Here is a 23,301-nt window from a genome sequence, read left to right on the forward strand (position 1 = left end):
TGCCAGGGTGTAATTGCAATATCTGCATAGATAAAAAAGATTTAGTTCAAGATGGACAAAAGCCTGAACATCAGTACATTGATAAGGATACAAGTTCCCAGAATTAATGCAATTACAAGAGGCAAAACAAATGCAGAAAATCTAAAAACATGCATACACCATCATTTTAGTTCTCATCTTATCAGAATACAGAAGCAATTTTGTATGAAACTGTATAAAAATGATTATTTATTAATTTATCCAGCACTTTTTTCAGTTAAGCTGATTATAAGTGGGGGTGCGGTGGCGCAGTGGGTTGGACCGGGTCCTGCTCTCCGGTGGGTCTGGGGTTCAAGTCCTGCTTGGGGTGCCTTGCGACGGACTGGCGTCCCGTCCTGGGTGTGTCCCCTCCCCCTCCGGCCTTACGCCCTGTGTTGCCGGGTAGGCTCCGGTTCCCCGCGACCCCGTATGGGACAAGCGGTTTGGAAAATGTGTGTGTGATTATAATAATTGACCATTGATACAGTGTCATTGTTTTTACTTACATTAAGTACCTTGTTCAAGGGCTTCAAGCCTTGACCCTTTGATTGCAAGGCAGCAGTTCTAATCAGTACACTATCTGCAGCCCTAATCAGATATTTTGTGAACATCTCTCCACCCAAGGATTCTACCGATTCCATTAGTGACAGCCTGCTGAACAAAGCTTACATCTCGTAAGCACAGATACACTTTGAGTTGCGCAACATATCTGTTCTGGAAAACGTTACGCAACTAGAAATTTACGTACGCTGAAACTGATCCCACCACCCATCCATTAACTGTACCCCACAGGCTAGGCATGCATGTGTACAATGTATTAATGTCAACAAACATGTGGAAGCTGTTATTGCTCTCAATTTCTTTCACAGAAACACGCATAAACTTAAGTTCAATTAGTATAAATATAAAAATTACAAATCTACAGTACAGTACATATTTAAGAAGATATTTTTATTGGTGTTTCACATGATGCACTGACAAATGTGAGCCTTATAATGATGTAATGGAATATAAACAAAATTTATGTATCTTTGTTGCTCACTATTTTCAAAATTTTAGTTGTGGTGGAAAAAGAACATAGGTGCTGGATGATGATGATATGTTACTTCTTGCAATGTCTCCTCCTTTATGATCATCCTCAGGATAGACTTCAACTTGAATAGCTGAGGCTGTGCACGTCTTGTGCGATGTGGAAGGCTGCGAAATGGCTGGCTGACTTGTGCATTCAGTCTTCCTTATGAAGTTAGATGACCGATCAGCTGTTTTTCTTTTGTTCTCGTAAATCTCTCGATAACAGGCTAAGGACTCATCCACGCCTCTTTGGGCTTTGAAGAACCGTGAGGCATTGGGATCCATTTTCTCTAATCGTGCCATTCCTGACGCAATCTCAAGGAACGCTGTCGACATTTCTTTGGTAATGAAACGTTTTGGTTCCTCTTCCGGCTCTTCCGATGCCTCAGCTTGAATTTCTGCAACTTTTGTTGCTTCTAATTCAAGCAGATCTTCACTGGTTAATTCCTGTCCATGCGATTCAATCCATTCTTCAAGATCATTTCCATCAACGTCTAATTCCAACTGCTCAGCAAGCTTCAGAATTTTTTCAGCGACTTCCTCACAAGTCTCATCCTTTTCAAAACCATTGAAGCAACACGCAAACTGCGGGCACAAGCTTTTCCAAGCAGAAATACAACAATTCTGTGAAAGCGCTTGCCATGCCTTTGCAATGTTTAGAATACCGTGGTAAAGACTGTACGACTTCCAAAAGTCTCTGACCATTTGATTAGGATCTCTGTCCAGAGCAGCTGCTGCCTGCGCAAAAGTCGCGCGCAAATAATACGCTTTGAAGTTTGCCATCACACCCTGTTCCATCGGCTGGATGAGCAAAGTGTTGTTGTTGGATGGAAGGAACACGACTTTAACATTCGGATGAAAATCGTCCAAATGAGCAGGATGACCGGGAGCATTGTCGAGAATAAGCAAAATCTTGAAGGGAATGCCTTTCTCCCTGCAATATTTCTCAACTTCAGGGATGAAACAGTTAAAAAACCAGTCCTCAAAAATTGCAACAGTAACAGATGCTTTTGGATTTGACCGATAATAAACAGGGAGAGTTGCCTTACTGATGCCCTTCAATGCACGTGGATTTTCTGAATGATAGACAAGCAGTGGTTTAACCTTACAGCAACCAGAAGCATTGCACCCAAGCAACAGAGTCAGTCTATCTTTTCCAGCTTTGAATCCTGACATTTCTTTTTCTTCTTCAGAAATACATGTCTGAGACGGCATTTTCTTCCAGAACAGTCCAGTTTCATCTACATTAAAAATCTGTTGCTGCAAATAACCCCCTTCTTTGATTATTTCCTTCAACATGGCAGAAAAGCTTTCAGTTGCTGCTACATCACCACTAGCAGCATCACCACTAACTTTGTTATGAAGACCAACACGATTCTTGAAACGGTAAAACCATCCATTACTTGCCACAAATGACTGACAAGCAGTTGGATACTTTCCCTTTATATCTTCATAAAGACTTCTAGCCTTTGCTTGAATATTCATTAGGCTTAATGGGACACATTTTCGGATTTGGTCTTCCATCCACATCATCAATAACTTTTCCATTTCATAAATAGCCCCGGAATGCCGTTTCGTTATTATTGTTGACTTTAAAGGGGCACATCCTTTCACACGCTCTTTGATACAGTCAGCATTTTTTACAATTGTATTCACTGTTGACACCGACAGACCAAGTTCACGCGCTATTGCCGATAAGTTCTGTCCACCTTCATATTTCTTTATCATTTTCATTTTCATCTCTAAATCAATTTTTGTACGCTTCCGCTTGGGTTGTGTAATCTTAGCATCTGTGTGCCTCTTTCCAGTCATGATCATAGTATGACTAAAGTCACAAACACAAGAAAATGTCTGAAAGAATGAAAATGTTTAGAAACTGATTGGTAGCAAGTACAAACCAAGACCGAAGAAAAAGGAACTGGTTCCTATGGTGAAATGTGAGAAATTAACTGTACTTTAGAATCACGTATCTGCGATCTCTCCTCCTGTTGATGTAACGCACTCTTTGTAATTTTCTCTGACATGTATATTGCTCTGAAGATAATCATTTGCTTAATGAACAAAGGTAAATGTGCTGTATAGTTAGTGAAAGGTCACCACAAGGCACCAGCACAGGCAATGTATGTCAGCAATGCAAAGTTTTCTTAATTTTTACTATTGATTATTTTAAATTTGCATAAGTACAAAAATTACATAAACTGCATATTACACAGCCCAAAATGTGTCTGTATTGCTCTACAAACAATTTTAGGAACAAGGGAGGCTGTCGTAGTGTAATACTGTACAATTGTGTGTGTACAACTGAAATAAAGCAATGTCAGAGTCACGGTGTTCATTTCCCGGTGTGGTCACGGACACATCTGTGTGCTGAACGAAGCTTTGTCCAACACGCTTCATAAGCCATCCACACCTCAGACAACCATGCGACTCACAACATTCCCACAATGCTCTTCTTAAGCAGGAAACCAGCTCGCTTTATTGTCCATCAACTTGATCTGCAACAGGAAAGCAACACAGAACAGTGAGAACAGACAGTGAAATTAAACATACATTTAATTAAATTAATAATTACCATTTCATAAAAATCAACATGGAAAGCATCATAAATTGAGGCATCTGGACAGAAAATAAATTAGTCCATTTAATACTTACCCTATGGTTTTGCTAAGTTTATACATAATAAGCACAATACCTTTAGGTACAAACTTCAGCGAGCTGCTAAATATTCAGAAGCGAGACTGTCCTTCCTCTGGTCCGTCATTTATAAACTCATGGCCCAGTCCATTGCCACATTTCCCACAGAGAACCTGAAGAAACAAAAAGTCACATTTTTAGTTGCACGTCATCCTGGATGGACAAATGGAAGCGCCAACAACTTAAGGTTGATTCACAACCACTTGTGTGGTTTTCAAGGCAAGGGAGGACTAGAATGGTATGCCAATGCCTGTGCCTTTTGCCTCTTTGCATCTTGAGAGTGCAAACATGAGAGAAACAAGCAAATAATACACCCTGAGGTAGATTCAAACCCCACAGCCACTGAGCTGCTCTGGATCTGAGATGCACTGGTTTTACCCATTGTGCCCCACAAGATCCTCCAGTGACCCAGCAAAATAAATACACTAATAATTGAGATACTTTTATAGGATCTCTAAGACACTGTTCAAGTCCCTCTCTTAACAGATCATTGCATTTTTAAGCAAAGAACATAATCTTTTGTTAAGAGACTGAGCACTACAATACACACCTCCGGCTGTACAACCCTTGAGCAAGGCACTTACCCGAAAACTGCCTAGTAAAATTACCTGGCAGTATAAATAATCAAAAGTGGCACATTGTAAATCACACACTCGGAGTGTGGAACTGCTTGTCTCAAGCAGGGGTCGCATTAAGTCAGAGCCTAACCCTGTAACACAGGTTGCAAGTCTGAAGGGAGAGGGGACACATCCAGGACAGGATGCCAGTCCGTCGCAAAGCACCCCAAGCAGGACTCGACCCCCAGAACTGCCAGAGAGCGAGACCCAGCCAAACCTGCTGCACTGCCGCACCCCGCACATTGTAAATCATTTTGGGAAAAAAAGCATCAGGTAAATGTGTGACCCATATAATTAAAAAATACAGACATGCGTCGCTTAATGATGGGGATACGGTCGGGGAAACGCGTCGTTAGGCAATTCTGTCGCTGGGCGAACATCGGAGTGTACTTATACAAACCTAGATGGCATAGCCCACTACACACTTAGGATATATAGTACCGTGCAAAAGTCTTAGGCACTTAAATGTTTCACAAAAATATGTTTTAGATGGGTTTTTATGTTATTAAACAATTACATTAATTGTTTAATGTCAATGGGAAAGAGCATATTTTAGATTTCCAAGCATTCCTTTTGCAAAAAGTTACAGTATTACAGTAAGGGTTTGTATATCATTAAAAAAAAAAGAAAGTAAACACATACAGACCAACACACACACACAGTCTGACACCTTTTGTCCTGAGTGGGATTGTGGCGAACTGGAGCCCAACCCAGCAACATAGTGCGCAAGCTGGAGGGGGAGTAGACACACCAGGGATGGGATGCAGTCCATCGCAAGGCACCCCAAACAGGACCCAGAGAGCGGGACCTGGCCAAGCACACCGCACCAAGCAGCTGTTGACGATGGATGGTTACTAAGCTTTGTAGGAAGTTTATTAACTAAGAGCATTATTTTTTGAAGCATTCTCACTTCACAGCTTTTCCCCCCCAACCAAGTCCCTAAAACTTTTGCACAGTCCTGTTTGGCATAGCCAATTGCTCTTAAGAAGAGACGCAGTAAACACAAGATTTATGACGCTGCTGCCGGCGTAACACAGCATACTCTTTTAAACTTTTTTATAAGTAGACAGAGTACACTAAAATAATGATAACAACTGCACTATGGTGAATACATAAACAAGTACCATAGGTGTTTATCATCAAGTATTATGTACTGTACTTAACTGTATGTGCTATACTTTTTTACACAACTGGCAGCGCAGCAGGTTTGTTTACAGCAACACCACCACGAACATGTGAGGAACATGTTGTGCTACGACATGTCTAGTTGAGAAGAATTTTCCAGCTCCATTATAATCTTGTGGTACCAGAGCCCTATACGATCAGTGCTTAAGCAGCATATGACAGTGTTAGGTCATTAGAGCGGAGGAAAAGGAATGGCTAGAATACCATTTTCACCCCATCCTCCCCCCAAAAAAATGTACTGACTACATCAAGTAGTATGCAAAATTAACTATTCAGCTTGAACCATTACTGAACACGGTCACGTGTTGACCTTGAAGGCCGAAAGGGTTTCCATGTGTTTGGTGACGCTGTCCTCGCGGAGGGTCTCTATGAACGCGGGCCAAGGGGAGGAATGTTCATACTTGGACCGACTGGAGAACAGCGGGTGCTTACACTTGGCGCACACATAAATACCTGCAGATGCAAAAAAAGCAACAGGAATTAAACACTCAACACATATTATAAGAAATGTCTCAGTTGAACACTTTCCTCCAAACCGACGTCACGTGACGTGCAAGAAGGAACGCGCGATTTGTTACCGAAGTGAGACAACGCCGTTACTGACAACACGCGATACTAGCCGAGTCACAGATTCATGTGAAATACCGCGGCTTTAGTGTGGCCAATACACGTTACACTAAATTAAATACACTTATTTAAGCAGTGGCTTCTCTCCAGAGACGCGCGGCTCGGACTGAAAAGGAGTGCCTCAGCCTCAGCCTCAGCGCAGACACCCGATCGATTCTCTCCGTCACTGTCACTTCCGACGCCACAGCGGCCCCTTTGCTACGTACACAAGTTGGCGAGAGCCTCGTCCACTCCGTGTCACATTTCGCTTACGAACTCCTCGAATAACGAATCACCTCTCCGCCCAAATTAAGCTCGTAAATACGGAATCCGCTGTACGTGGAACTGAACAAAACGTGCACTAGTCTCGAGCTCTTACGTAAAGACCTCGCGCTTCCGCAGTGCAGTGCGCGTGCACGTTTACGCAACGGTTTTATAACCTCCTGTTACACCGTCCTGAGCACCTGACGAAGGCTGAAGCGCAGAAAATCAGTAACATTACTAACTTTCAACTTTTTGATAGCTTCGGCGAAGTACGAGTCTTGCAAAAGCAGAAATTTGGCAGATTCACTCTTTTTCCGCACAGAAAAGTGTTGAGATAAGTGGTATCTCTAGCTAGAGCTACCTTCATATGATATAAAAAAAACTCATAAATACGTACCTGGTTGGTTTGAAGTGGTTGTGATAGGAAGAAAGAAAAAAAGAGCACGACACTGACACTTGGTCTCAGGTTACAGAAGTCTTTAATCAGACTCGTGGGCGCACGGGTGAGGCTCCTGGGGAGAGTCACACCGGATCAGCCAGGCAAGCAGATATTTATACACAGTCTAGAGGATACATGTTATTGTTTCAACATTCCAGACGTGTCACTGTGCCCCTCAATCTCTCATCCTCTCGTAAACACACCTCCAACCGTCGCCAGTTTATCTCCTTTCTTACACGCAACAGTCGGCACACATCCTCTGGGCTTTACGTAAATCTGCATAAGCCACATTCCTCTGATATCTCATAGGAACAGGCTGACACGGGAGGGGGGCAAACTGACACCAAACTTTAGCCTGGAATGTGGCGCTTTGCATAGACTGTTCAACAGTTAAACATTCTTGAACATTCTACTACAGAAGCATGTACGAATAGCAAAGCTTTAAAACCAAATTTTCATTCCACAATTGTTGCTCACCATTTTCAAAATTTTAGTTGTGGTGGACAAAGAACCTAGATGCTGGATGATGATGATATGTGGCTTCTTGCAATATCTCCTCCTTTATGATCATCCTCAAGATAGACTTCAACTTGAACAGCTGAGGCTGTGCACGTCTTGTGGGATGTGGAAGGCTGAGAAATGGCTGGCTGACTTGTGCATTCAGTCTTCCTTATGAAGTTAGATGACCGATCAGCTGTTTTTCTTTTGTTCTCGTAAATCTCTCGATAACACGCTAAGGACTCATCCACACCTCTTTGGACTTTGAAGAACCGTGAGGCATTGGGATCCATTTTCTCTAATCGTGCCATTCCTGACGCAATCTCAAGGAACGCTGTCGACATTTCTTTGGTAATGAAACGTTTTGGTTCCTCTTCCGGCTCTTTCGATGCCTCAGCTTGAATTTCTGCAACTTTTGTTGCTTCTAATTCAAGCAGATCTTCACTGGTTAATTCCTGTCCATGCGATTCAATCCATTCTTCAAGATCATTTCCATCAACGTCTAATTCCAACTGCTCAGCAAGCTTCAGAATTTTTTCAGCGACTTCCTCACAAGTCTCATCCTTTTCAAAACCATTGAAGCAACACGCAAACTGCGGGCACAAGCTTTTCCAAGCAGAAATACAACAATTCTGTGAAAGCGCTTGCCATGCCTTTGCAATGTTTAGAATACCGTGGTAAAGACTGTACGACTTCCAAAAGTCTCTGACCATTTGATTAGGATCTCTGTCCAGAGCAGCTGCTGCCTGCGCAAAAGTCGCGCGCAAATAATACGCTTTGAAGTTTGCCATCACACCCTGTTCCATCGGCTGGATGAGCAAAGTGTTGTTGTTGGATGGAAGGAACACGACTTTAACATTCGGATGAAAATCGTCCAAATGAGCAGGATGACCGGGAGCATTGTCGAGAATAAGCAAAATCTTGAAGGGAATGCCTTTCTCCCTGCAATATTTCTCAACTTCAGGGATGAAACAGTTAAAAAACCAGTCCTCAAAAATTGCAACAGTAACAGATGCTTTTGGATTTGACCGATAATAAACAGGGAGAGTTGCCTTACTGATGCCCTTCAATGCACGTGGATTTTCTGAATGATAGACAAGCAGTGGTTTAACCTTACAGCAACCAGAAGCATTGCACCCAAGCAACAGAGTCAGTCTATCTTTTCCAGCTTTGAATCCTGACATTTCTTTTTCTTCTTCAGAAATACATGTCTGAGACGGCATTTTCTTCCAGAACAGTCCAGTTTCATCTACATTAAAAATCTGTTGCTGCAAATAACCCCCTTCTTTGATTATTTCCTTCAACATGGCAGAAAAGCTTTCAGTTGCTGCTACATCACCACTAGCAGCATCACCACTAACTTTGTTATGAAGACCAACACGATTCTTAAAACGGTGAAACCATCCATTACTGGCCACAAATGACTGACAAGCAGTTGGATACTTTCCCTTTATATCTTCATAAAGACTTCTAGCCTTTGCTTGAATATTCATTAGGCTTAATGGGACACATTTTCGGATTTGGTCTTCCATCCACATCATCAATAACTTTTCCATTTCATAAATAGCACCAGAACGCTGTTTCGTTATTATTGTTGACTTTAAAGGGGCACATCCTTTCACATGCTCTTTGATACGGGCAGCATTCTTCACAATTGTATTCACTGTTGACACCGACAGACCAAGTTCACGCGCTATTGCCGATAAGTTCTGTCCACCTTCATATTTCTTTATCATTTTCATTTTCATCTCTAAATCAATTTTTGTACGCTTCCGCTTGGGTTGTGTAATCTTAGCATCTGTGTGCCTCTTTCCAGTCATGATCATAGTATGACTAAAGTCACAAACACAAGAAAATGTCTGAAAGAATGAAAATGTTTAGAAACTGATTGGTAGCAAGTACAAACCAAGACCGAAGAAAAAGGAACTGGTTCCTATGGTGAAATGTGAGAAATTAACTGTACTTTAGAATCACGTATCTGCGATCTCTCCTCCTGTTGATGTAACGCACTCTTTGTAATTTTCTCTGACATGTATATTGCTCTGAAGATAATCATTTGCTTAATGAACAAAGGTAAATGTGCTGTATAGTTAGTGAAAGGTCACCACAAGGCACCAGCACAGGCAATGTATGTCAGCAATGCAAAGTTTTCTTAATTTTTACTATTGATTATTTTAAATTTGCATAAGTACAAAAATTACATAAACTGCATATTACACAGCCCAAAATGTGTCTGTATTGCTCTACAAACAATTTTAGGAACAAGGGAGGCTGTCGTAGTGTAATACTGTACAATTGTGTGTGTACAACTGAAATAAAGCAATGTCAGAGTCACGGTGTTCATTTCCCGGTGTGGTCACGGACACATCTGTGTGCTGAACGAAGCTTTGTCCAACACGCTTCATAAGCCATCCACACCTCAGACAACCATGCGACTCACAACATTCCCACAATGCTCTTCTTAAGCAGGAAACCAGCTCGCTTTATTGTCCATCAACTTGATCTGCAACAGGAAAGCAACACAGAACAGTGAGAACAGACAGTGAAATTAAACATACATTTAATTAAATTAATAATTACCATTTCATAAAAATCAACATGGAAAGCATCATAAATTGAGGCATCTGGACAGAAAATAAATTAGTCCATTTAATACTTACCCTATGGTTTTGCTAAGTTTATACATAATAAGCACAATACCTTTAGGTACAAACTTCAGCGAGCTGCTAAATATTCAGAAGCGAGACTGTCCTTCCTCTGGTCCGTCATTTATAAACTCATGGCCCAGTCCATTGCCACATTTCCCACAGAGAACCTGAAGAAACAAAAAGTCACATTTTTAGTTGCACGTCATCCTGGATGGACAAATGGAAGCGCCAACAACTTAAGGTTGATTCACAACCACTTGTGTGGTTTTCAAGGCAAGGGAGGACTAGAATGGTATGCCAATGCCTGTGCCTTTTGCCTCTTTGCATCTTGAGAGTGCAAACATGAGAGAAACAAGCAAATAATACACCCTGAGGTAGATTCAAACCCCACAGCCACTGAGCTGCTCTGGATCTGAGATGCACTGGTTTTACCCATTGTGCCCCACAAGATCCTCCAGTGACCCAGCAAAATAAATACACTAATAATTGAGATACTTTTATAGGATCTCTAAGACACTGTTCAAGTCCCTCTCTTAACAGATCATTGCATTTTTAAGCAAAGAACATAATCTTTTGTTAAGAGACTGAGCACTACAATACACACCTCCGGCTGTACAACCCTTGAGCAAGGCACTTACCCGAAAACTGCCTAGTAAAATTACCTGGCAGTATAAATAATCAAAAGTGGCACATTGTAAATCACACACTCGGAGTGTGGAACTGCTTGTCTCAAGCAGGGGTCGCATTAAGTCAGAGCCTAACCCTGCAACACAGGTTGCAAGTCTGAAGGGAGAGGGGACACATCCAGGACAGGATGCCAGTCCGTCGCAAAGCACCCCAAGCAGGACTCGACCCCCAGAACTGCCAGAGAGCGAGACCCAGCCAAACCTGCTGCACTGCCGCACCCCGCACATTGTAAATCATTTTGGGAAAAAAAGCATCAGGTAAATGTGTGACCCATATAATTAAAAAATACAGACATGCGTCGCTTAATGATGGGGATACGGTCGGGGAAACGCGTCGTTAGGCAATTCTGTCGCTGGGCGAACATCGGAGTGTACTTATACAAACCTAGATGGCATAGCCCACTACACACTTAGGATATATAGTACCGTGCAAAAGTCTTAGGCACTTAAATGTTTCACAAAAATATGTTTTAGATGGGTTTTTATGTTATTAAACAATTACATTAATTGTTTAATGTCAATGGGAAAGAGCATATTTTAGATTTCCAAGCATTCCTTTTGCAAAAAGTTACAGTATTACAGTAAGGGTTTGTATATCATTAAAAAAAAAAAAGAAAGTAAACACATACAGACCAACACACACACACAGTCTGACACCTTTTGTCCTGAGTGGGATTGTGGCGAACTGGAGCCCAACCCAGCAACATAGTGCGCAAGCTGGAGGGGGAGTAGACACACCAGGGATGGGATGCAGTCCATCGCAAGGCACCCCAAACAGGACCCAGAGAGCGGGACCTGGCCAAGCACACCGCACCAAGCAGCTGTTGACGATGGATGGTTACTAAGCTTTGTAGGAAGTTTATTAACTAAGAGCATTATTTTTTGAAGCATTCTCACTTCACAGCTTTTCCCCCCCAACCAAGTCCCTAAAACTTTTGCACAGTCCTGTTTGGCATAGCCAATTGCTCCTAAGAAGAGACGCAGTAAACACAAGATTTATGACGCTGCTGCCGGCGTAACAAAGCATACTCTTTTAAACTTTTTTATAAGTAGAAAGAGTACATTAAAATAATGATAACAATTGCACCATGGTGAATACATAAACAAGTACCATAGGTGTTTATCATCAAGTATTATGTACTGTACTTAACTGTATGTGCTATACTTTTTTACACAACTGGCAGCGCAGCAGGTTTGTTTACAGCAACACCACCACGAACATGTGAGGAACACGTTGTGCTACGACATGTCTAGTTGAGAAGAATTTTCCAGCTCCATTATAATCTTGTGGTACCAGAGCCCTATACGATCAGTCCTTAAGCAGCATATGACAGTGTTAGGTCATTAGAGCAGAGGAAAAGGAATGGCTAGAATACCATTTTCACCCCATCCTCCCCCCAAAAAAATGTACTGACTACATCAAGTAGTATGCAAAATTAACTATTCAGCTTGAACCATTACTGAACACGGTCACGTGTTGACCTTGAAGGCCGAAAGGGTTTCCATGTGTTTGGTGACGCTGTCCTCGCGGAGGGTCTCTATGAACGCGGGCCAAGGGGAGGAATGTTCATACTTGGACCGACTGGAGAACAGCGGGTGCTTACACTTGGCGCACACATAAATACCTGCAGATGCAAAAAAAGCAACAGGAATTAAACACTCAACACATATTATAAGAAATGTCTCAGTTGAACACTTTCCTCCAAACCGACGTCACGTGACGTGCAAGAAGGAACGCGCGATTTGTTACCGAAGTGAGACAACGCCGTTACTTTGACAACACGCGATACTAGCCGAGTCACAGATTCATGTGAAATACCGCGGCTTTAGTGTGGCCAATACACGTTACACTAAATTAAATACACTTATTTAAGCAGTGGCTTCTCTCCAGAGACGCGCGGCTCGGACTGAAAAGGAGTGCCTCAGCCTCAGCCTCAGCCTCAGCGCAGACACCCGATCGATTCTCTCCGTCACTGTCACTTCCGACGCCACAGCGGCCCCTTTGCTACGTACACAAGTTGGCGAGAGCCTCGTCCACTCCGTGTCACATTTCGCTTACGAACTCCTCGAATAACGAATCACCTCTCCGCCCAAATTAAGCTCGTAAATACGGAATCCGCTGTACGTGGAACTGAACAAAACGTGCACTAGTCTCGAGCTCTTACGTAAAGACCTCGCGCTTCCGCAGTGCAGTGCGCGTGCACGTTTACGCAACGGTTTTATAACCTCCTGTTACACCGTCCTGAGCACCTGACGAAGGCTGAAGCGCAGAAAATCAGTAACATTACTAACTTTCAACTTTTTGATAGCTTCGGCGAAGTACGAGTCTTGCAAAAGCAGTACTTCAAATTACCTCTTCCATTTGGCAGAGCATTTACGGCTTTGCAGCACAGAAGTGTTTAGAATAGAAACTCTAACTGATATCTCTAGCTAGAGCTTCTTTCATAAAATGCGTACCTGGTTTGAAGTGATCTTTATATATTTCTCCACCGAAAAATGAACAAAAAGACATTTTAAATACGCAAACTTCGGACAATCACGCGATCCGAAGCACCACCAAACGATGTTGACAAACTACAATGATCCTGAGTAGCCTACGAGAATCCAATCAGGATCGCAGCCGGCGGTCACGTGGTGCCGCAAATGCTCACATGACTTTTGAGACCATCGCAGCGATTCTATTGGCCAAAGCATTGCGGATCTGGAATAATGTTTAAGTGACGTGTTCCGAATAACCTGGCAGTTACTGTACATCTCTGCTGCACAAGGAGAGTGAGAACAGGACTATCATGTAACTCAAGGATGGGATTGATGTAAATTGTTCGTTTTGTAACCTGCATCCAGAAACGGTGCCTCACCTCTTTGGCACTGCCGCGTTATACCAAAAAACTATGGAGAGATGTTTCAAAATTTATTATTTGATAAACTAAAACTGTGCAAGGATTTTTCTTTGTACTATGAATATGTTTAGGTTCTTTTGTTTTGATAGACGTACAGAGAAACAAGCATATATCATTAATTTATTAATCATTTTGGCTAAGTATCATGCACAGGTCAAAATATGCTAATAAAACACCTATATTTGTTTTTCACACACACACACACATTCTCAGAACCGCTTGTCCCATACGGGGTCACGGGGAACCGGAGCCTACCCGGCAACACAGGGCGTAAGGCTGGAGAGAGGGAGGGGACACACCCAGGACGGGACGCCAGTCCGCCGCAAGGCACCCCAAGCGGGACTTGAACCCCAGACCCACCGGAGAGCAGGGCTGCGGTCCAACCCACTGCGCCACCGCACCCCCATCTATATTTGTTTTTCTTAAAGAAATTAAGCAGTACATAAACACTATCGAGGAGTGTGATGATAAAAAGGCCATTAAGACTGTTTAATATTGTAATTGTAATATTTTTAAGGTCGTGATGTAATGTTTGGTTATTGGAGAGTTTTGTAATTTTTAAGGTTTTTTATTATTATTATTATTATTATTATTCCCCCCTGGCAAGGTTGACTGTTCTGAATTAACGTTCTTGTATTATGTGTGATTTGTTCAATAATGAAAAAAGGAACATCATGTAACTACGTTGCGTGTTAGCAGAGTTGCGCGCGCGCACGCATTTAGCGAGTGTCTGTGCGTTAGTCCATGTCTTATGTTGATTCTTATATAATGATCCCTTGTCTTATTTTGTATAATCTATTTTAACTCATTTAAATTGCCGGTAGTTTTAACTTACTCCTGTTACAACCTGCTTTTATTGTAATTTTCTTATTTCTATCGATTCATTGCATATATGAGGGATAATGTCCTTTTCACTCGTTTATAAAAACTGATTAAATAGCGGAAAAGGAGGAATAATTAGGAAATAAAACAGGAAAAATTAACTGAAAGCTACTGGAATATTCACTGCTTGAAACCCAGTGCCAAAATTTTCCAATTTCAAGAATGTGGAATATTTTTCTAAAAATGCACATATAGTACAAACTAACACCCAAAGTATGCTTAATCTGACAAAACTGAATGGAAAATGCAAAAAAAAAAAAAAAAAATCTGCATAAAATTGTTACCTTTTAAAAAGAATCTGTTCTGTACATCACCAATACATGAGACAGATTGATAGTAATGTCACACAAGCAGGAGCCATGGCCACAGCCCCCTCTCAACCCGGCATTGGGGCTTCACCTGGGAGAAGGTCCTCATGAGGAAATGAGCACAAGGTGCAGCCAATAAAGCCCAGTCAGCATACACACACACACACACACACACACATTTTCAGAACCGCTCGTCCCATACGGGGTCACGGGGAACCGGAGCCTACCCAGTAACACAGGGCGTAAGGCCGGAGAGGGAGGGGACACACCCAGGACGGGACGCCAGTCCGTCACAAGGCACCCCAAGCGGGACTCGAACCCCAGACCCACTGAAGAGCAGGACCCGGTCCAGCCCACTGCACCACCAGGCCCCTCCCAGTCAGCATAATTTCTTAAAAATGGGACCCAAGGGAATAAGGTTTTTTGGTGGTCAAATGTATTGAGTTTGTGGATTCTGGTGTTGGTGAATTGTTCCAAGTACAGCTGGTCCTTGATTCATGTTCACCATCCCTGTTGTAATTTTACTTTTTTGTTCGTCTAAAATGCCATTATTCTGTTTTATAGGAACCATCTGTGTGTGCGTGTATATATATATATATATATACATACATACACACACACACACACACACACACATACGTACACACACACACACACACACAATTAACAGGCTTGAATGCTGTTGTATAATGGTGCTTTTTTTAAAGATTTTTTTTCCACAAATTTTGACATGAATAATGTGTGAAATAGTACTAATACAGAATAATTCAGAACAATATATTTTTGTGTTTAACTTATTTTCACTTTCACCTCTTTATTCTTTGGCCTTTTCTTTTCAGCAGTACCGGAACACTGACTTTTTGATGTTTAGCCACTGTGAACAAAAAGTAACTTTAAGGGAATCTCTGAACTGGCATCCCATGCAGGGTGTGGGTGTGACATAATCCAGTGTCCAGAGGGCCAGTCTGCACATCTTTCAGCTCTTCCCATGAATGCAGGGGTTCCGTAAACATGGTCGGGTCATCATAGTGTTGAGGGAACGGAGGGATGCGCTGCTGCTGCGGCGGGTTGTCGGACACAACTCCTGCAACACCACCAGCCTCCGTGTACCACCCGCAGATCTTCTCAGGCCAACTGCTACTCCACTTCTCCTCGGCAGCCAGGGACTGGTCTTGCAGCGGGAAGTCCAGCTCACTCTCTAGCAAGCTCTGGAAAGTACTGATATCCAAGTCCTCGAGTATGTCGAATCTGCCACTGAAGAAGTCATCAACCACGGAGCTGCAGTCAAAATCTCTTGTTTCTCCTCTCTCAAGCTTTTTTAGTTCAGGCACCAGCAGCTGTTCACCCATGGTCCTTGCTGCCATGGAACTTTGTTTCGGTGCAGGCTGCTTAGGTGTGTTGCCCAAAGCCAGCCCTGCATGAGGGCCTTGATTACTTTCCAAGTAACCAAAACCGGGTTGGTGCCCGTTGTGGTGCGTGAACCCAATGGAACTGTATGGGGACACCAAGCTGCGTGAGGTTCTCCTCAGCTTTCGGGAGCCGACGCGAGAAGCACGCATTCGCCTCTGTTTGAAGACCCCATTGACAAACATGTCAGCATACTGAGGGTCGATCTGCCAGAAGCCACCTTTTCCTGGCTTGTCTTTCTCCCTGGGCACCTTCCTGAAATATTTGTTCACTGAAAGGTGGTAACGGATTGAGTTCTGTGGAGACAAGTGGGAAGAACACATTTCAGAACAGTGCTGAAGAATAGATATTCCAAATTGTTTGAAATGTCTCTCCCTCTGTGTATGGGTGTGAGAGTGAAGTTTTTGGTCATTTTTTTCTATATAATTTTGTAAATTTAACTTTTTGTTTTATGCGAGCAACCACAAAGTCTGTTTTCGAAGGTTTACTTTCATTAGGGTTCAAACACAAAGCCGTGCAAGCCCCAGGATTTTGTTGTTTTCATTTAAAACATCCCAAAAATTGCTTTAACAGTTAACATATCTAGAGAAGCATTTATAAAGTTTTTCCAAAAACCCTGACTTCAGTATACTGTATATAAAGTTATGTATATAATATACTGCATTTGCATGTGACTGAATGTTATGGTGCTGTGGAGATCACACAGACCAATATACTTTTCTTTATATTCCTCCTTTCAAAGAATTTTTTCCTCATACAAACATATACTATACAGTATTATGTCTTTTAGAGTAGATCCTTTACTGGTACTTTGAACAAGTGGGAAGCTACAAGGACACTGTTTACCACAGCGACACACAAGGCATCAAAACTATGTGCTTCTTGTGTGTATTTATTTATTTATTGCTGTCAGTGCAAAACACAACAGTTATACTTATCACTGATTTTCTTCCATTAACATCACAATACCACCTACACATCTTTTTGTATACAGTATATACCATTACGCCAATGTGAACAGTACTAATAATTACAATACCATACTGATATTAATGTACTAATAATTCTGTTTGTCCGTTTCCTGTGTACTCCGTTTTGATTGGCTGTCAGAAATACTCATCCTGTAATGATCGTTTATTCCGTCATAAGCTGTCGCCGTAACGAGTATCCAACTGGTGGTTTTAAAGATTTACCCGTTAGTGACTTCAGTTTAGAACAGAAATGTTTCACCATATACCCCCCCTCCTGTTCCCCAGTTAATGGAGTCGACATTATATATAGAAATTGTTACTTTAAAAAAAATAAATGGGCATGAGCTGTAAGTACAGCAAGACAAAGGCAATAGAATAGCAGTACGGGAGTGAGACTAGCAGGATGCCCTAAACACACTCCTCATCCCGCCTGCCTGGACGCGCGCGCGCACCTGCCAGCTGGGCTCCGCGTGCCTGTAGTAGGAGAAGTTCTCTGTGATCCAGCTGTAGATGGCCGACAGGGTGATCTTCGTCTCCTTGCTCGCCTGCATGGCCATGCAGATAAGAGTGGCGTAGGAATAAGGCGGCTTCACCTGAGGGGTCGTCCTGTAGTCCGTGTCCTCGCCCGCCGGCCTCTCGGGCGCCGCCGCCGCCACTTGCTCCCGTCGTCGCCGGCCCCAGTTCAGGCACGCGGTGGCGCTGCCGCACGCGAGCGGGGTGCCCGGGCCGCGAGGCATCATGCCCGTGGCGGCCGTGTCCCCGGCGGGCGGGCTGGCGGGCGAGCCGGTGCCCTGGGGCTCCGACGACGGGCAGTTGCTGGAGGAGCTCGGGGGTAGGTCCGGGTTCGCGCCCGGGATCGAGAAGCCCTGGAGCCAGTGGAGGCTCGTGAGGCTGTCGTCCAGGTGGACGGAGCCGCTCACGTTGTCCTCGTCCTCGGGATGGAGCCTCAGCCATTTCTCCTTGAACTGGGTGGCGAACTCCGGGCTCGTGAGCACGGGCATGGTGAGCGCGTGCCGGCGCCAAAAATTCTGATTTCACTACAAAGAAAACTCAGCACCTGTCGCACTGAGGACCTAGGCTAGTCTGACAGATCAGATGTCGCTAAAATTCTTGCGTCGAAGGTGATAAACTTTCGTGTGTGTGTGTGTGTGTGTGTGTGTGTGATAAACTTTAAAAATATGCCAGATCTGCTTTTCAGTGGGAACGCTACTGTAAAGATTAGTTGATCTGTATGCAAATTATTGCGTCACTGTTGCGTCACAATTAGCGTAATAAGCTTCTGGGATACACGTGTTCCCTGTATATAGATGTATACGTTATACGAAGTTTTTTTTTTTTCATCAAAACCCAAAGACTTGCCATTCATCTTGGTGTAACGAATCAGTCTCCGTTTATTTATAGTTGATTAAGTGCACCATTTCCAAGGTCAAACATCCCTGGCCGAATGAGCCCCTCAGGTAATTAGTCCCAGCGAAAGAACAGAAAAACAACTGTGCTTGATATTTAGATGAGGAGCCGGTCTTGGCGGATGAACACATATAGAGGTGTGCGCTGCCGTTGAGGACGCACTGAATGGACGCAAACTCGTGGTGGCTGCGATAAAGGAGCAACATCCACCGCTGCGAATCCTTTACTTGGGTTTATATTGTACTTTGACCATCCGCCCAAAGATACGGAGGACTACGAATAATCAATTAGCCGTTAAAGAAATCGTGAGACTAAAGTGAAAAAGTCTATCAACCGATAAATGAATCCGTAAGAAGGAATCAATGGCCAGTCCCATGATGAAGTGGAAACCAAACCGGGTTTTGCCAAACAATCTCATGCTCATCGGCGACTGCAGATTTTAATACACATTCTTCAGTTGTGCTACACAAAGTCTTATTACCATAATGGATTTGAGTCTATAACAAATATATGCAAATACATTGTTTTCAAGATATTTTAAATGGTACATACCTTGTGCACAGTTATTAGATTTGCAAAACTTCCAACTTTTTTTTTTGAAGTGCAGTGTTTTAAGTACTGGAACATGACATCGTTTTTGATGTTGCCTCTTTGGGTTTATTGTTAAATTATCACTAAGAAGCAAATGCATGAATGCAAGGAGCAAAACTTTATTGGGGTGAGATGTGTTTGATCTTATAAAGAATAACCCCCCCAAAGATGCTACACTTTGCATATTATATGAAACTAATTCTATGGACTTTTTTTTTTCTCTGAAAAAAAACATGAGTGAAAAGAAAAGAACACAATCGTAAAATAAGTAACTGCAAGAATTTGGCATACAGGGAAGACAATGCATGCACACCTGCACCAGCACCCACACCGTCATGCCAGTTGCCATACCTCCCTAACCTTTTTAAAATAAACAAATGCCTAGTTTCCATGACTCCCCTATCCAAACCCTTGCTTCACATTAAGACAAAAAGTACCCTGAGATGAAAAACAGAGGGAAAAGGCTGCAGAGTTCAGAAGTTTGTCCATCTACTGTTCTGATTTGAAATTGTTTACTTTTCATTATTTTCCAGGAACAAGCAGCAAAAATAAAGGATTTTTTTCCCCTTTAATTAGCATAATTTAGCTTGTTAGCAGTAATGGACTGGTTTTCAATGTTAAGTGTTTATGGAAGAGTATAGATGATATCTACATTGACTGCAGTTTCTCACTAGATTTTGGTTAGGTCTTAACGCAGGTGGTGCACCTGAGGGAAATACTGGCAGCAGCATGTGCCCCATTTCGTGAGAAATGATGAAACGTGACAATGTTTGGTTAAATCTAAAAGACATAGAGCATCACGTTAGAAGGGTCAACAATGAGAGTGCAAGAAAGCATGCATGGTTGCTAAAAACATTGTCAAAACACATGTCGTGCGTAGAACACCAACCAAGAAAACAGCATCTTTTCGGGTACTGAGCAGCGCCATCAACCACTGCAATATTTTAGAGGGAAAAAGAGGAGTGGCTGACTCTTGAGACTCATGGTGAGCAGTTACTCTCAGAGGTTCTGTAAATTGTGTTAAAATGTAATCACAGCAAAAGTTCTCTAGTTAATCTCATGTTACTGTTGTTCTTCTTACAGCTGTGGGAAAAGGACTGTACACACAAGTATCATAAACAATATCAGTGTGTATAATTCATTGAGCAATGGGGCCACACTTTGTTTCTGAGAGGATGTGCCCTCAACTGCACAATGTATAAGTGCACAATATCTTAGATGAGCAGCTGATGAAGAGAAACAGCACTTTGATTGCCAACATTTATTATTTAAGTGTTTAATTCAGTGTTAATTGGTCTGGATGATTATACAATTGATCTGATGGCCATACCCAACACACACAAAATGTGCTTCCACATCTTTAATTCAGCTTGTCCAGGTTTGTCTCCTCACTTCTTGAGGAGGTGAGAACACATTTCAGGGTATTTTGGGACATGTTTGTGTTGACAAATGACAAATGACATGACAAATTCATTTTAGTGTGGATTTCATGTTCTTTCTGTATAACAATGTCATGTTTCACTTAAAGAAGTTTCTAGAATATGAAATCAGACCATTACCAAGTTACGCTATTAAAATTTACTTTACTAAATCAGTAAAATTTGTGACTGCTGGTTTTTTCCAGTTTTCTCTGGCTGGCATAATTTAAAAACAAATCTGTTTAATATCTGATTTGAAAAGAGTTAACAGTAACAGTAGGTACTTCTGTAACGTAATGTAAATGTTTATATATCTCAAAAAAAATTTACTAGGAAAGTGATTTGGAATCGTGGTTATGCAGCAACTCGTGTGATGAACATGGGTTCATATGGTGGAAAGAAACTAACTGCAGTTAAGAATCACGTGTCTGCATCTATGTTTCTCTTTCTGCTAATGTAATGAACTCGTATTTTCTATGAGATGTACATCTCTTTGGAGAAAAGCATCTGCTTAATGAATAAATGTAAATGTAACAGTCACAAGTTTTACTGATTAGCATGTACATGTTTATAGTGGTGTCATGACATGCTATAGATGAACTTTGTTTTTCTTTAGTGGTTTACTGGCTTGCAACCAGTTTTATGTTTAGATAATACATTTTGCTTATAATTCTTTAACTATAAGTCTTTGTTGCAGTCAGAGAAGTTTGATCAAATCAGTTTCTTTCATGTTAAAAGAACAATGACAAAAACAAGAATACAGTACAGCAATATAAACATATTTATTTTCCTTTTTGAGAAATTGTATCAGTTGTTCATCCTTCTTGACATTTCAGAAGCCATACTAAATGATGTGCTTATCGCCCTAGGTAGTCAGCGGCTCCCCCATGAATAATTTAATCCATAACATTTTACATTGTTGGAACATGACCTTTACATGTGAACAGTAGCAGCAGCTGTGCTTTCCTCAACTCATTCGTACTTGCAGTAGTGCTTGAGCAAAGGAGGGAGATCCAACCAATCCAGGGCCATTCTGTGCACTATGTGTTTCTGTATTACCTTGCGACACAGGGTTTGCAGAGAAGAAACTAAGGGAAAGAAATAAAAGAAAAATGTAATGAGAAAATGTGAAGATGTTGGTTATAAATATATTTGCTTTTAGAATGTAACCTCAGCTATATTTCTAAAATCTGTTCATTTTTTTAATTTGCTTAGAAGTAGTTTTTATTATAAAGGTACAGTAATAGAGCCTCTTCTGAATCTTTGTTTAATAACTGATTAGTTTTAAATTTATGTCTTTTACACATTGTGCATCTATAAAAGTCTGTAAATATTGCACTAGACTGGAACTTACATCCATATTCCACTTGGACAATGCTTACGGACTTGGTGGCAGCAAACACGTCAACCACAGCATAGAGTGGCTGTTGGGTTGGAATGCCCTTGGCGCTGGGACCCATGTCCTCACCGTTGATAACAATATGCATATCAGCCAATCCCGCTCCTCTCGGCACATACGTGACTCCGATACGACTGCGACGGGCAGTGGGTGGCAGGACATTGGTTTTGTACAGGTCATCCAGAATGTGGCTGAAACGTCCTGGACGACTGCGACCCACCAACTTGTCCCTGGGGATGCTTACGCTTTCAATGTACAAGTGAGAGTCAGTGAAGAACATCCTTGGTCTGTTCTCCTCCGTGCTGCGTCCTTCTTCACTAGGGTCCTCCAAGACCTTGTTGTGGTTTCGAGTAATGGCAAACACCCAGCTGTTGCCCAGGTCCACAAGGTCAGGCAAGGAGTACTCTGGTACAACCTCCAAGCTTCGGGGGTCTTTTGCTGTAAGCCCAATCCTGAGGTGGCCACACCAGCCCTGCTCCTTGTCCTGAATCTCAATCAGGAAGATCTCCCCAGGAGCTAAGGGGTTCTTGCTGAAGCAGACCCCATTAGCAAAGCTCTCCACTCTTGTGGCTTGCGTTCCTGATGCGTCCAATCTGACATTTTTTCCATGAACAGGGTGAAACTGCATGAAATGCCCAGCCACAGAAGCCATTAAAAAAATGCAATCAAAAACTACAGTTCTTCTAAATGCTCTTGAAGACCAGTCAAACAACACAACTTGGAAACTGAGAGCACTGACTTACACAGATAGTTCAAAAATAAATAATGTGTTCATAAAATCACTGTCCATATTTCTTTTATTCTTCACCTGACACAAAGCCTTGATGTTTTCAGTCATTAAGGGAAAGAGTTCACAGCAAACTCAGCCATCAGAGGTCTTTTCAAGAAGCTTCTGTGGGCATGCATGGCTATTTTTGACCAGCTGCATGTGTCACTCACAGTTTTAAACAGATGGCAAGTTTGGCAGAGGTAGGCGGTGAGAGTGGACTAATATGGGAGGAGTGCTAGCCCCAAAAGCCTCAGGGCCAAAGTGCCCCTTCAGCTCAGTTATCAGTACCATACCAACAGGCACTGTAATAGTTCAGCTTACTTAGAAACCTTTGTGGACAAAGTGTTTGAAATTAGTACTATCATGTTTGAAAACTGACTTTCTATTGGTAAATATACAGTATATATATAATTTTTGGAAAAAATGCCAGGAAGTTTGGCTATTAATATTACATTATATTTCTGCTAAATATTCCCTCACTCCCTAACCATCCCTAACCACTTATCCAAATCAGGGTTGTGGC

The 23,301-nt window shown here is 42.2% G+C and overlaps 3 protein-coding genes and 2 pseudogenes across 5 annotated transcripts; all 5 read right to left on the reverse strand.

Annotated features, from left to right (window-relative positions):
* Positions 1-421: 421 nt before the first annotated feature.
* LOC108940166 (tigger transposable element-derived protein 1-like) lies at positions 422-3,144 on the reverse strand. Its single transcript, XM_018762136.2, has one exon. The coding sequence runs from the start codon at positions 2,905-2,907 to the stop codon at positions 1,066-1,068; it is 1,842 nt and encodes a 613-aa protein (XP_018617652.1). The 5' UTR covers positions 2,908-3,144; the 3' UTR covers positions 422-1,065.
* Positions 3,145-3,223: 79 nt separating this feature from the next.
* Positions 3,224-6,922, reverse strand: LOC114909220 (methionine-R-sulfoxide reductase B1-A-like; annotated as a pseudogene).
* A 2,612-nt stretch (positions 6,923-9,534) lies between these two features.
* On the reverse strand, positions 9,535-13,313 carry LOC108940167 (methionine-R-sulfoxide reductase B1-A-like; annotated as a pseudogene).
* A 2,288-nt stretch (positions 13,314-15,601) lies between these two features.
* On the reverse strand, positions 15,602-18,656 carry LOC114909228 (forkhead box protein J1-B-like). Of its 2 annotated transcripts, none has more exons than XM_029247011.1 (2): positions 17,788-18,656; positions 15,602-16,519 (listed from the first exon to the last, which is right to left on the reverse strand). In XM_029247011.1, exons 1-2 carry the CDS (start codon positions 18,193-18,195, stop codon positions 15,710-15,712), a joined length of 1,218 nt encoding a protein of 405 aa, XP_029102844.1. In that variant the 5' UTR covers positions 18,196-18,656; the 3' UTR covers positions 15,602-15,709. The 2 variants fall into 2 exon arrangements, with proteins under 2 accessions (XP_029102844.1, XP_029102843.1); XM_029247010.1 differs by having other exon boundaries at positions 17,647-18,656.
* A 2,727-nt stretch (positions 18,657-21,383) lies between these two features.
* Positions 21,384-22,890, reverse strand: neurl2 (neuralized E3 ubiquitin protein ligase 2). Of its 2 annotated transcripts, XM_018761727.1 has the most exons (3): positions 22,818-22,890; positions 21,965-22,631; positions 21,384-21,698 (listed from the first exon to the last, which is right to left on the reverse strand). In XM_018761727.1, the coding sequence occupies exons 1-3, from the start codon at positions 22,845-22,847 to the stop codon at positions 21,583-21,585; spliced, it is 813 nt and encodes a 270-aa protein (XP_018617243.1). In that variant the 5' UTR covers positions 22,848-22,890; the 3' UTR covers positions 21,384-21,582. The 2 variants fall into 2 exon arrangements, with proteins under 2 accessions (XP_018617243.1, XP_018617242.1); XM_018761726.1 differs by having other exon boundaries at positions 21,965-22,885.
* Positions 22,891-23,301: the final 411 nt, after the last annotated feature.

This window comes from Scleropages formosus, chromosome 20 (genome assembly GCF_900964775.1).
Source record: "Scleropages formosus chromosome 20, fSclFor1.1, whole genome shotgun sequence".
Lineage (NCBI taxonomy): Eukaryota > Metazoa > Chordata > Actinopteri > Osteoglossiformes > Osteoglossidae > Scleropages > Scleropages formosus.

What these genes read in the sequence shown, in the direction of transcription:
- LOC108940166 (XM_018762136.2), bottom strand. Translation starts at nt 2,907, where the DNA reads ATGATCATGACTGGAAAGAGGCACACAGATGCTAAGATTACACAACCC.
- neurl2 (XM_018761727.1), bottom strand. Translation starts at nt 22,847, where the DNA reads ATGACTGAAAACATCAAGGCTTTGTGTCAG. An exon ending in ACATCAAGGCTTTGTGTCAG is followed by an intron (nt 22,632 to 22,817) that starts GTGAAGAATAAA and finishes CATTTCATGCAG; the next exon opens with TTTCACCCTGTTCATGGAAA. An exon ending in TGTCCAAGTGGAATATGGAT is followed by an intron (nt 21,699 to 21,964) that starts GTAAGTTCCAGT and finishes TCTTTCCCTTAG; the next exon opens with TTTCTTCTCTGCAAACCCTG.
- LOC114909228 (XM_029247010.1), bottom strand. Translation starts at nt 18,195, where the DNA reads ATGCCCGTGCTCACGAGCCCGGAGTTCGCCACCCAGTTCAAGGAGAAA. An exon ending in ACGCGGAGCCCAGCTGGCAG is followed by an intron (nt 16,520 to 17,646) that starts GTGCGCGCGCGC and finishes TTGTCTCCACAG; the next exon opens with AACTCAATCCGTTACCACCT.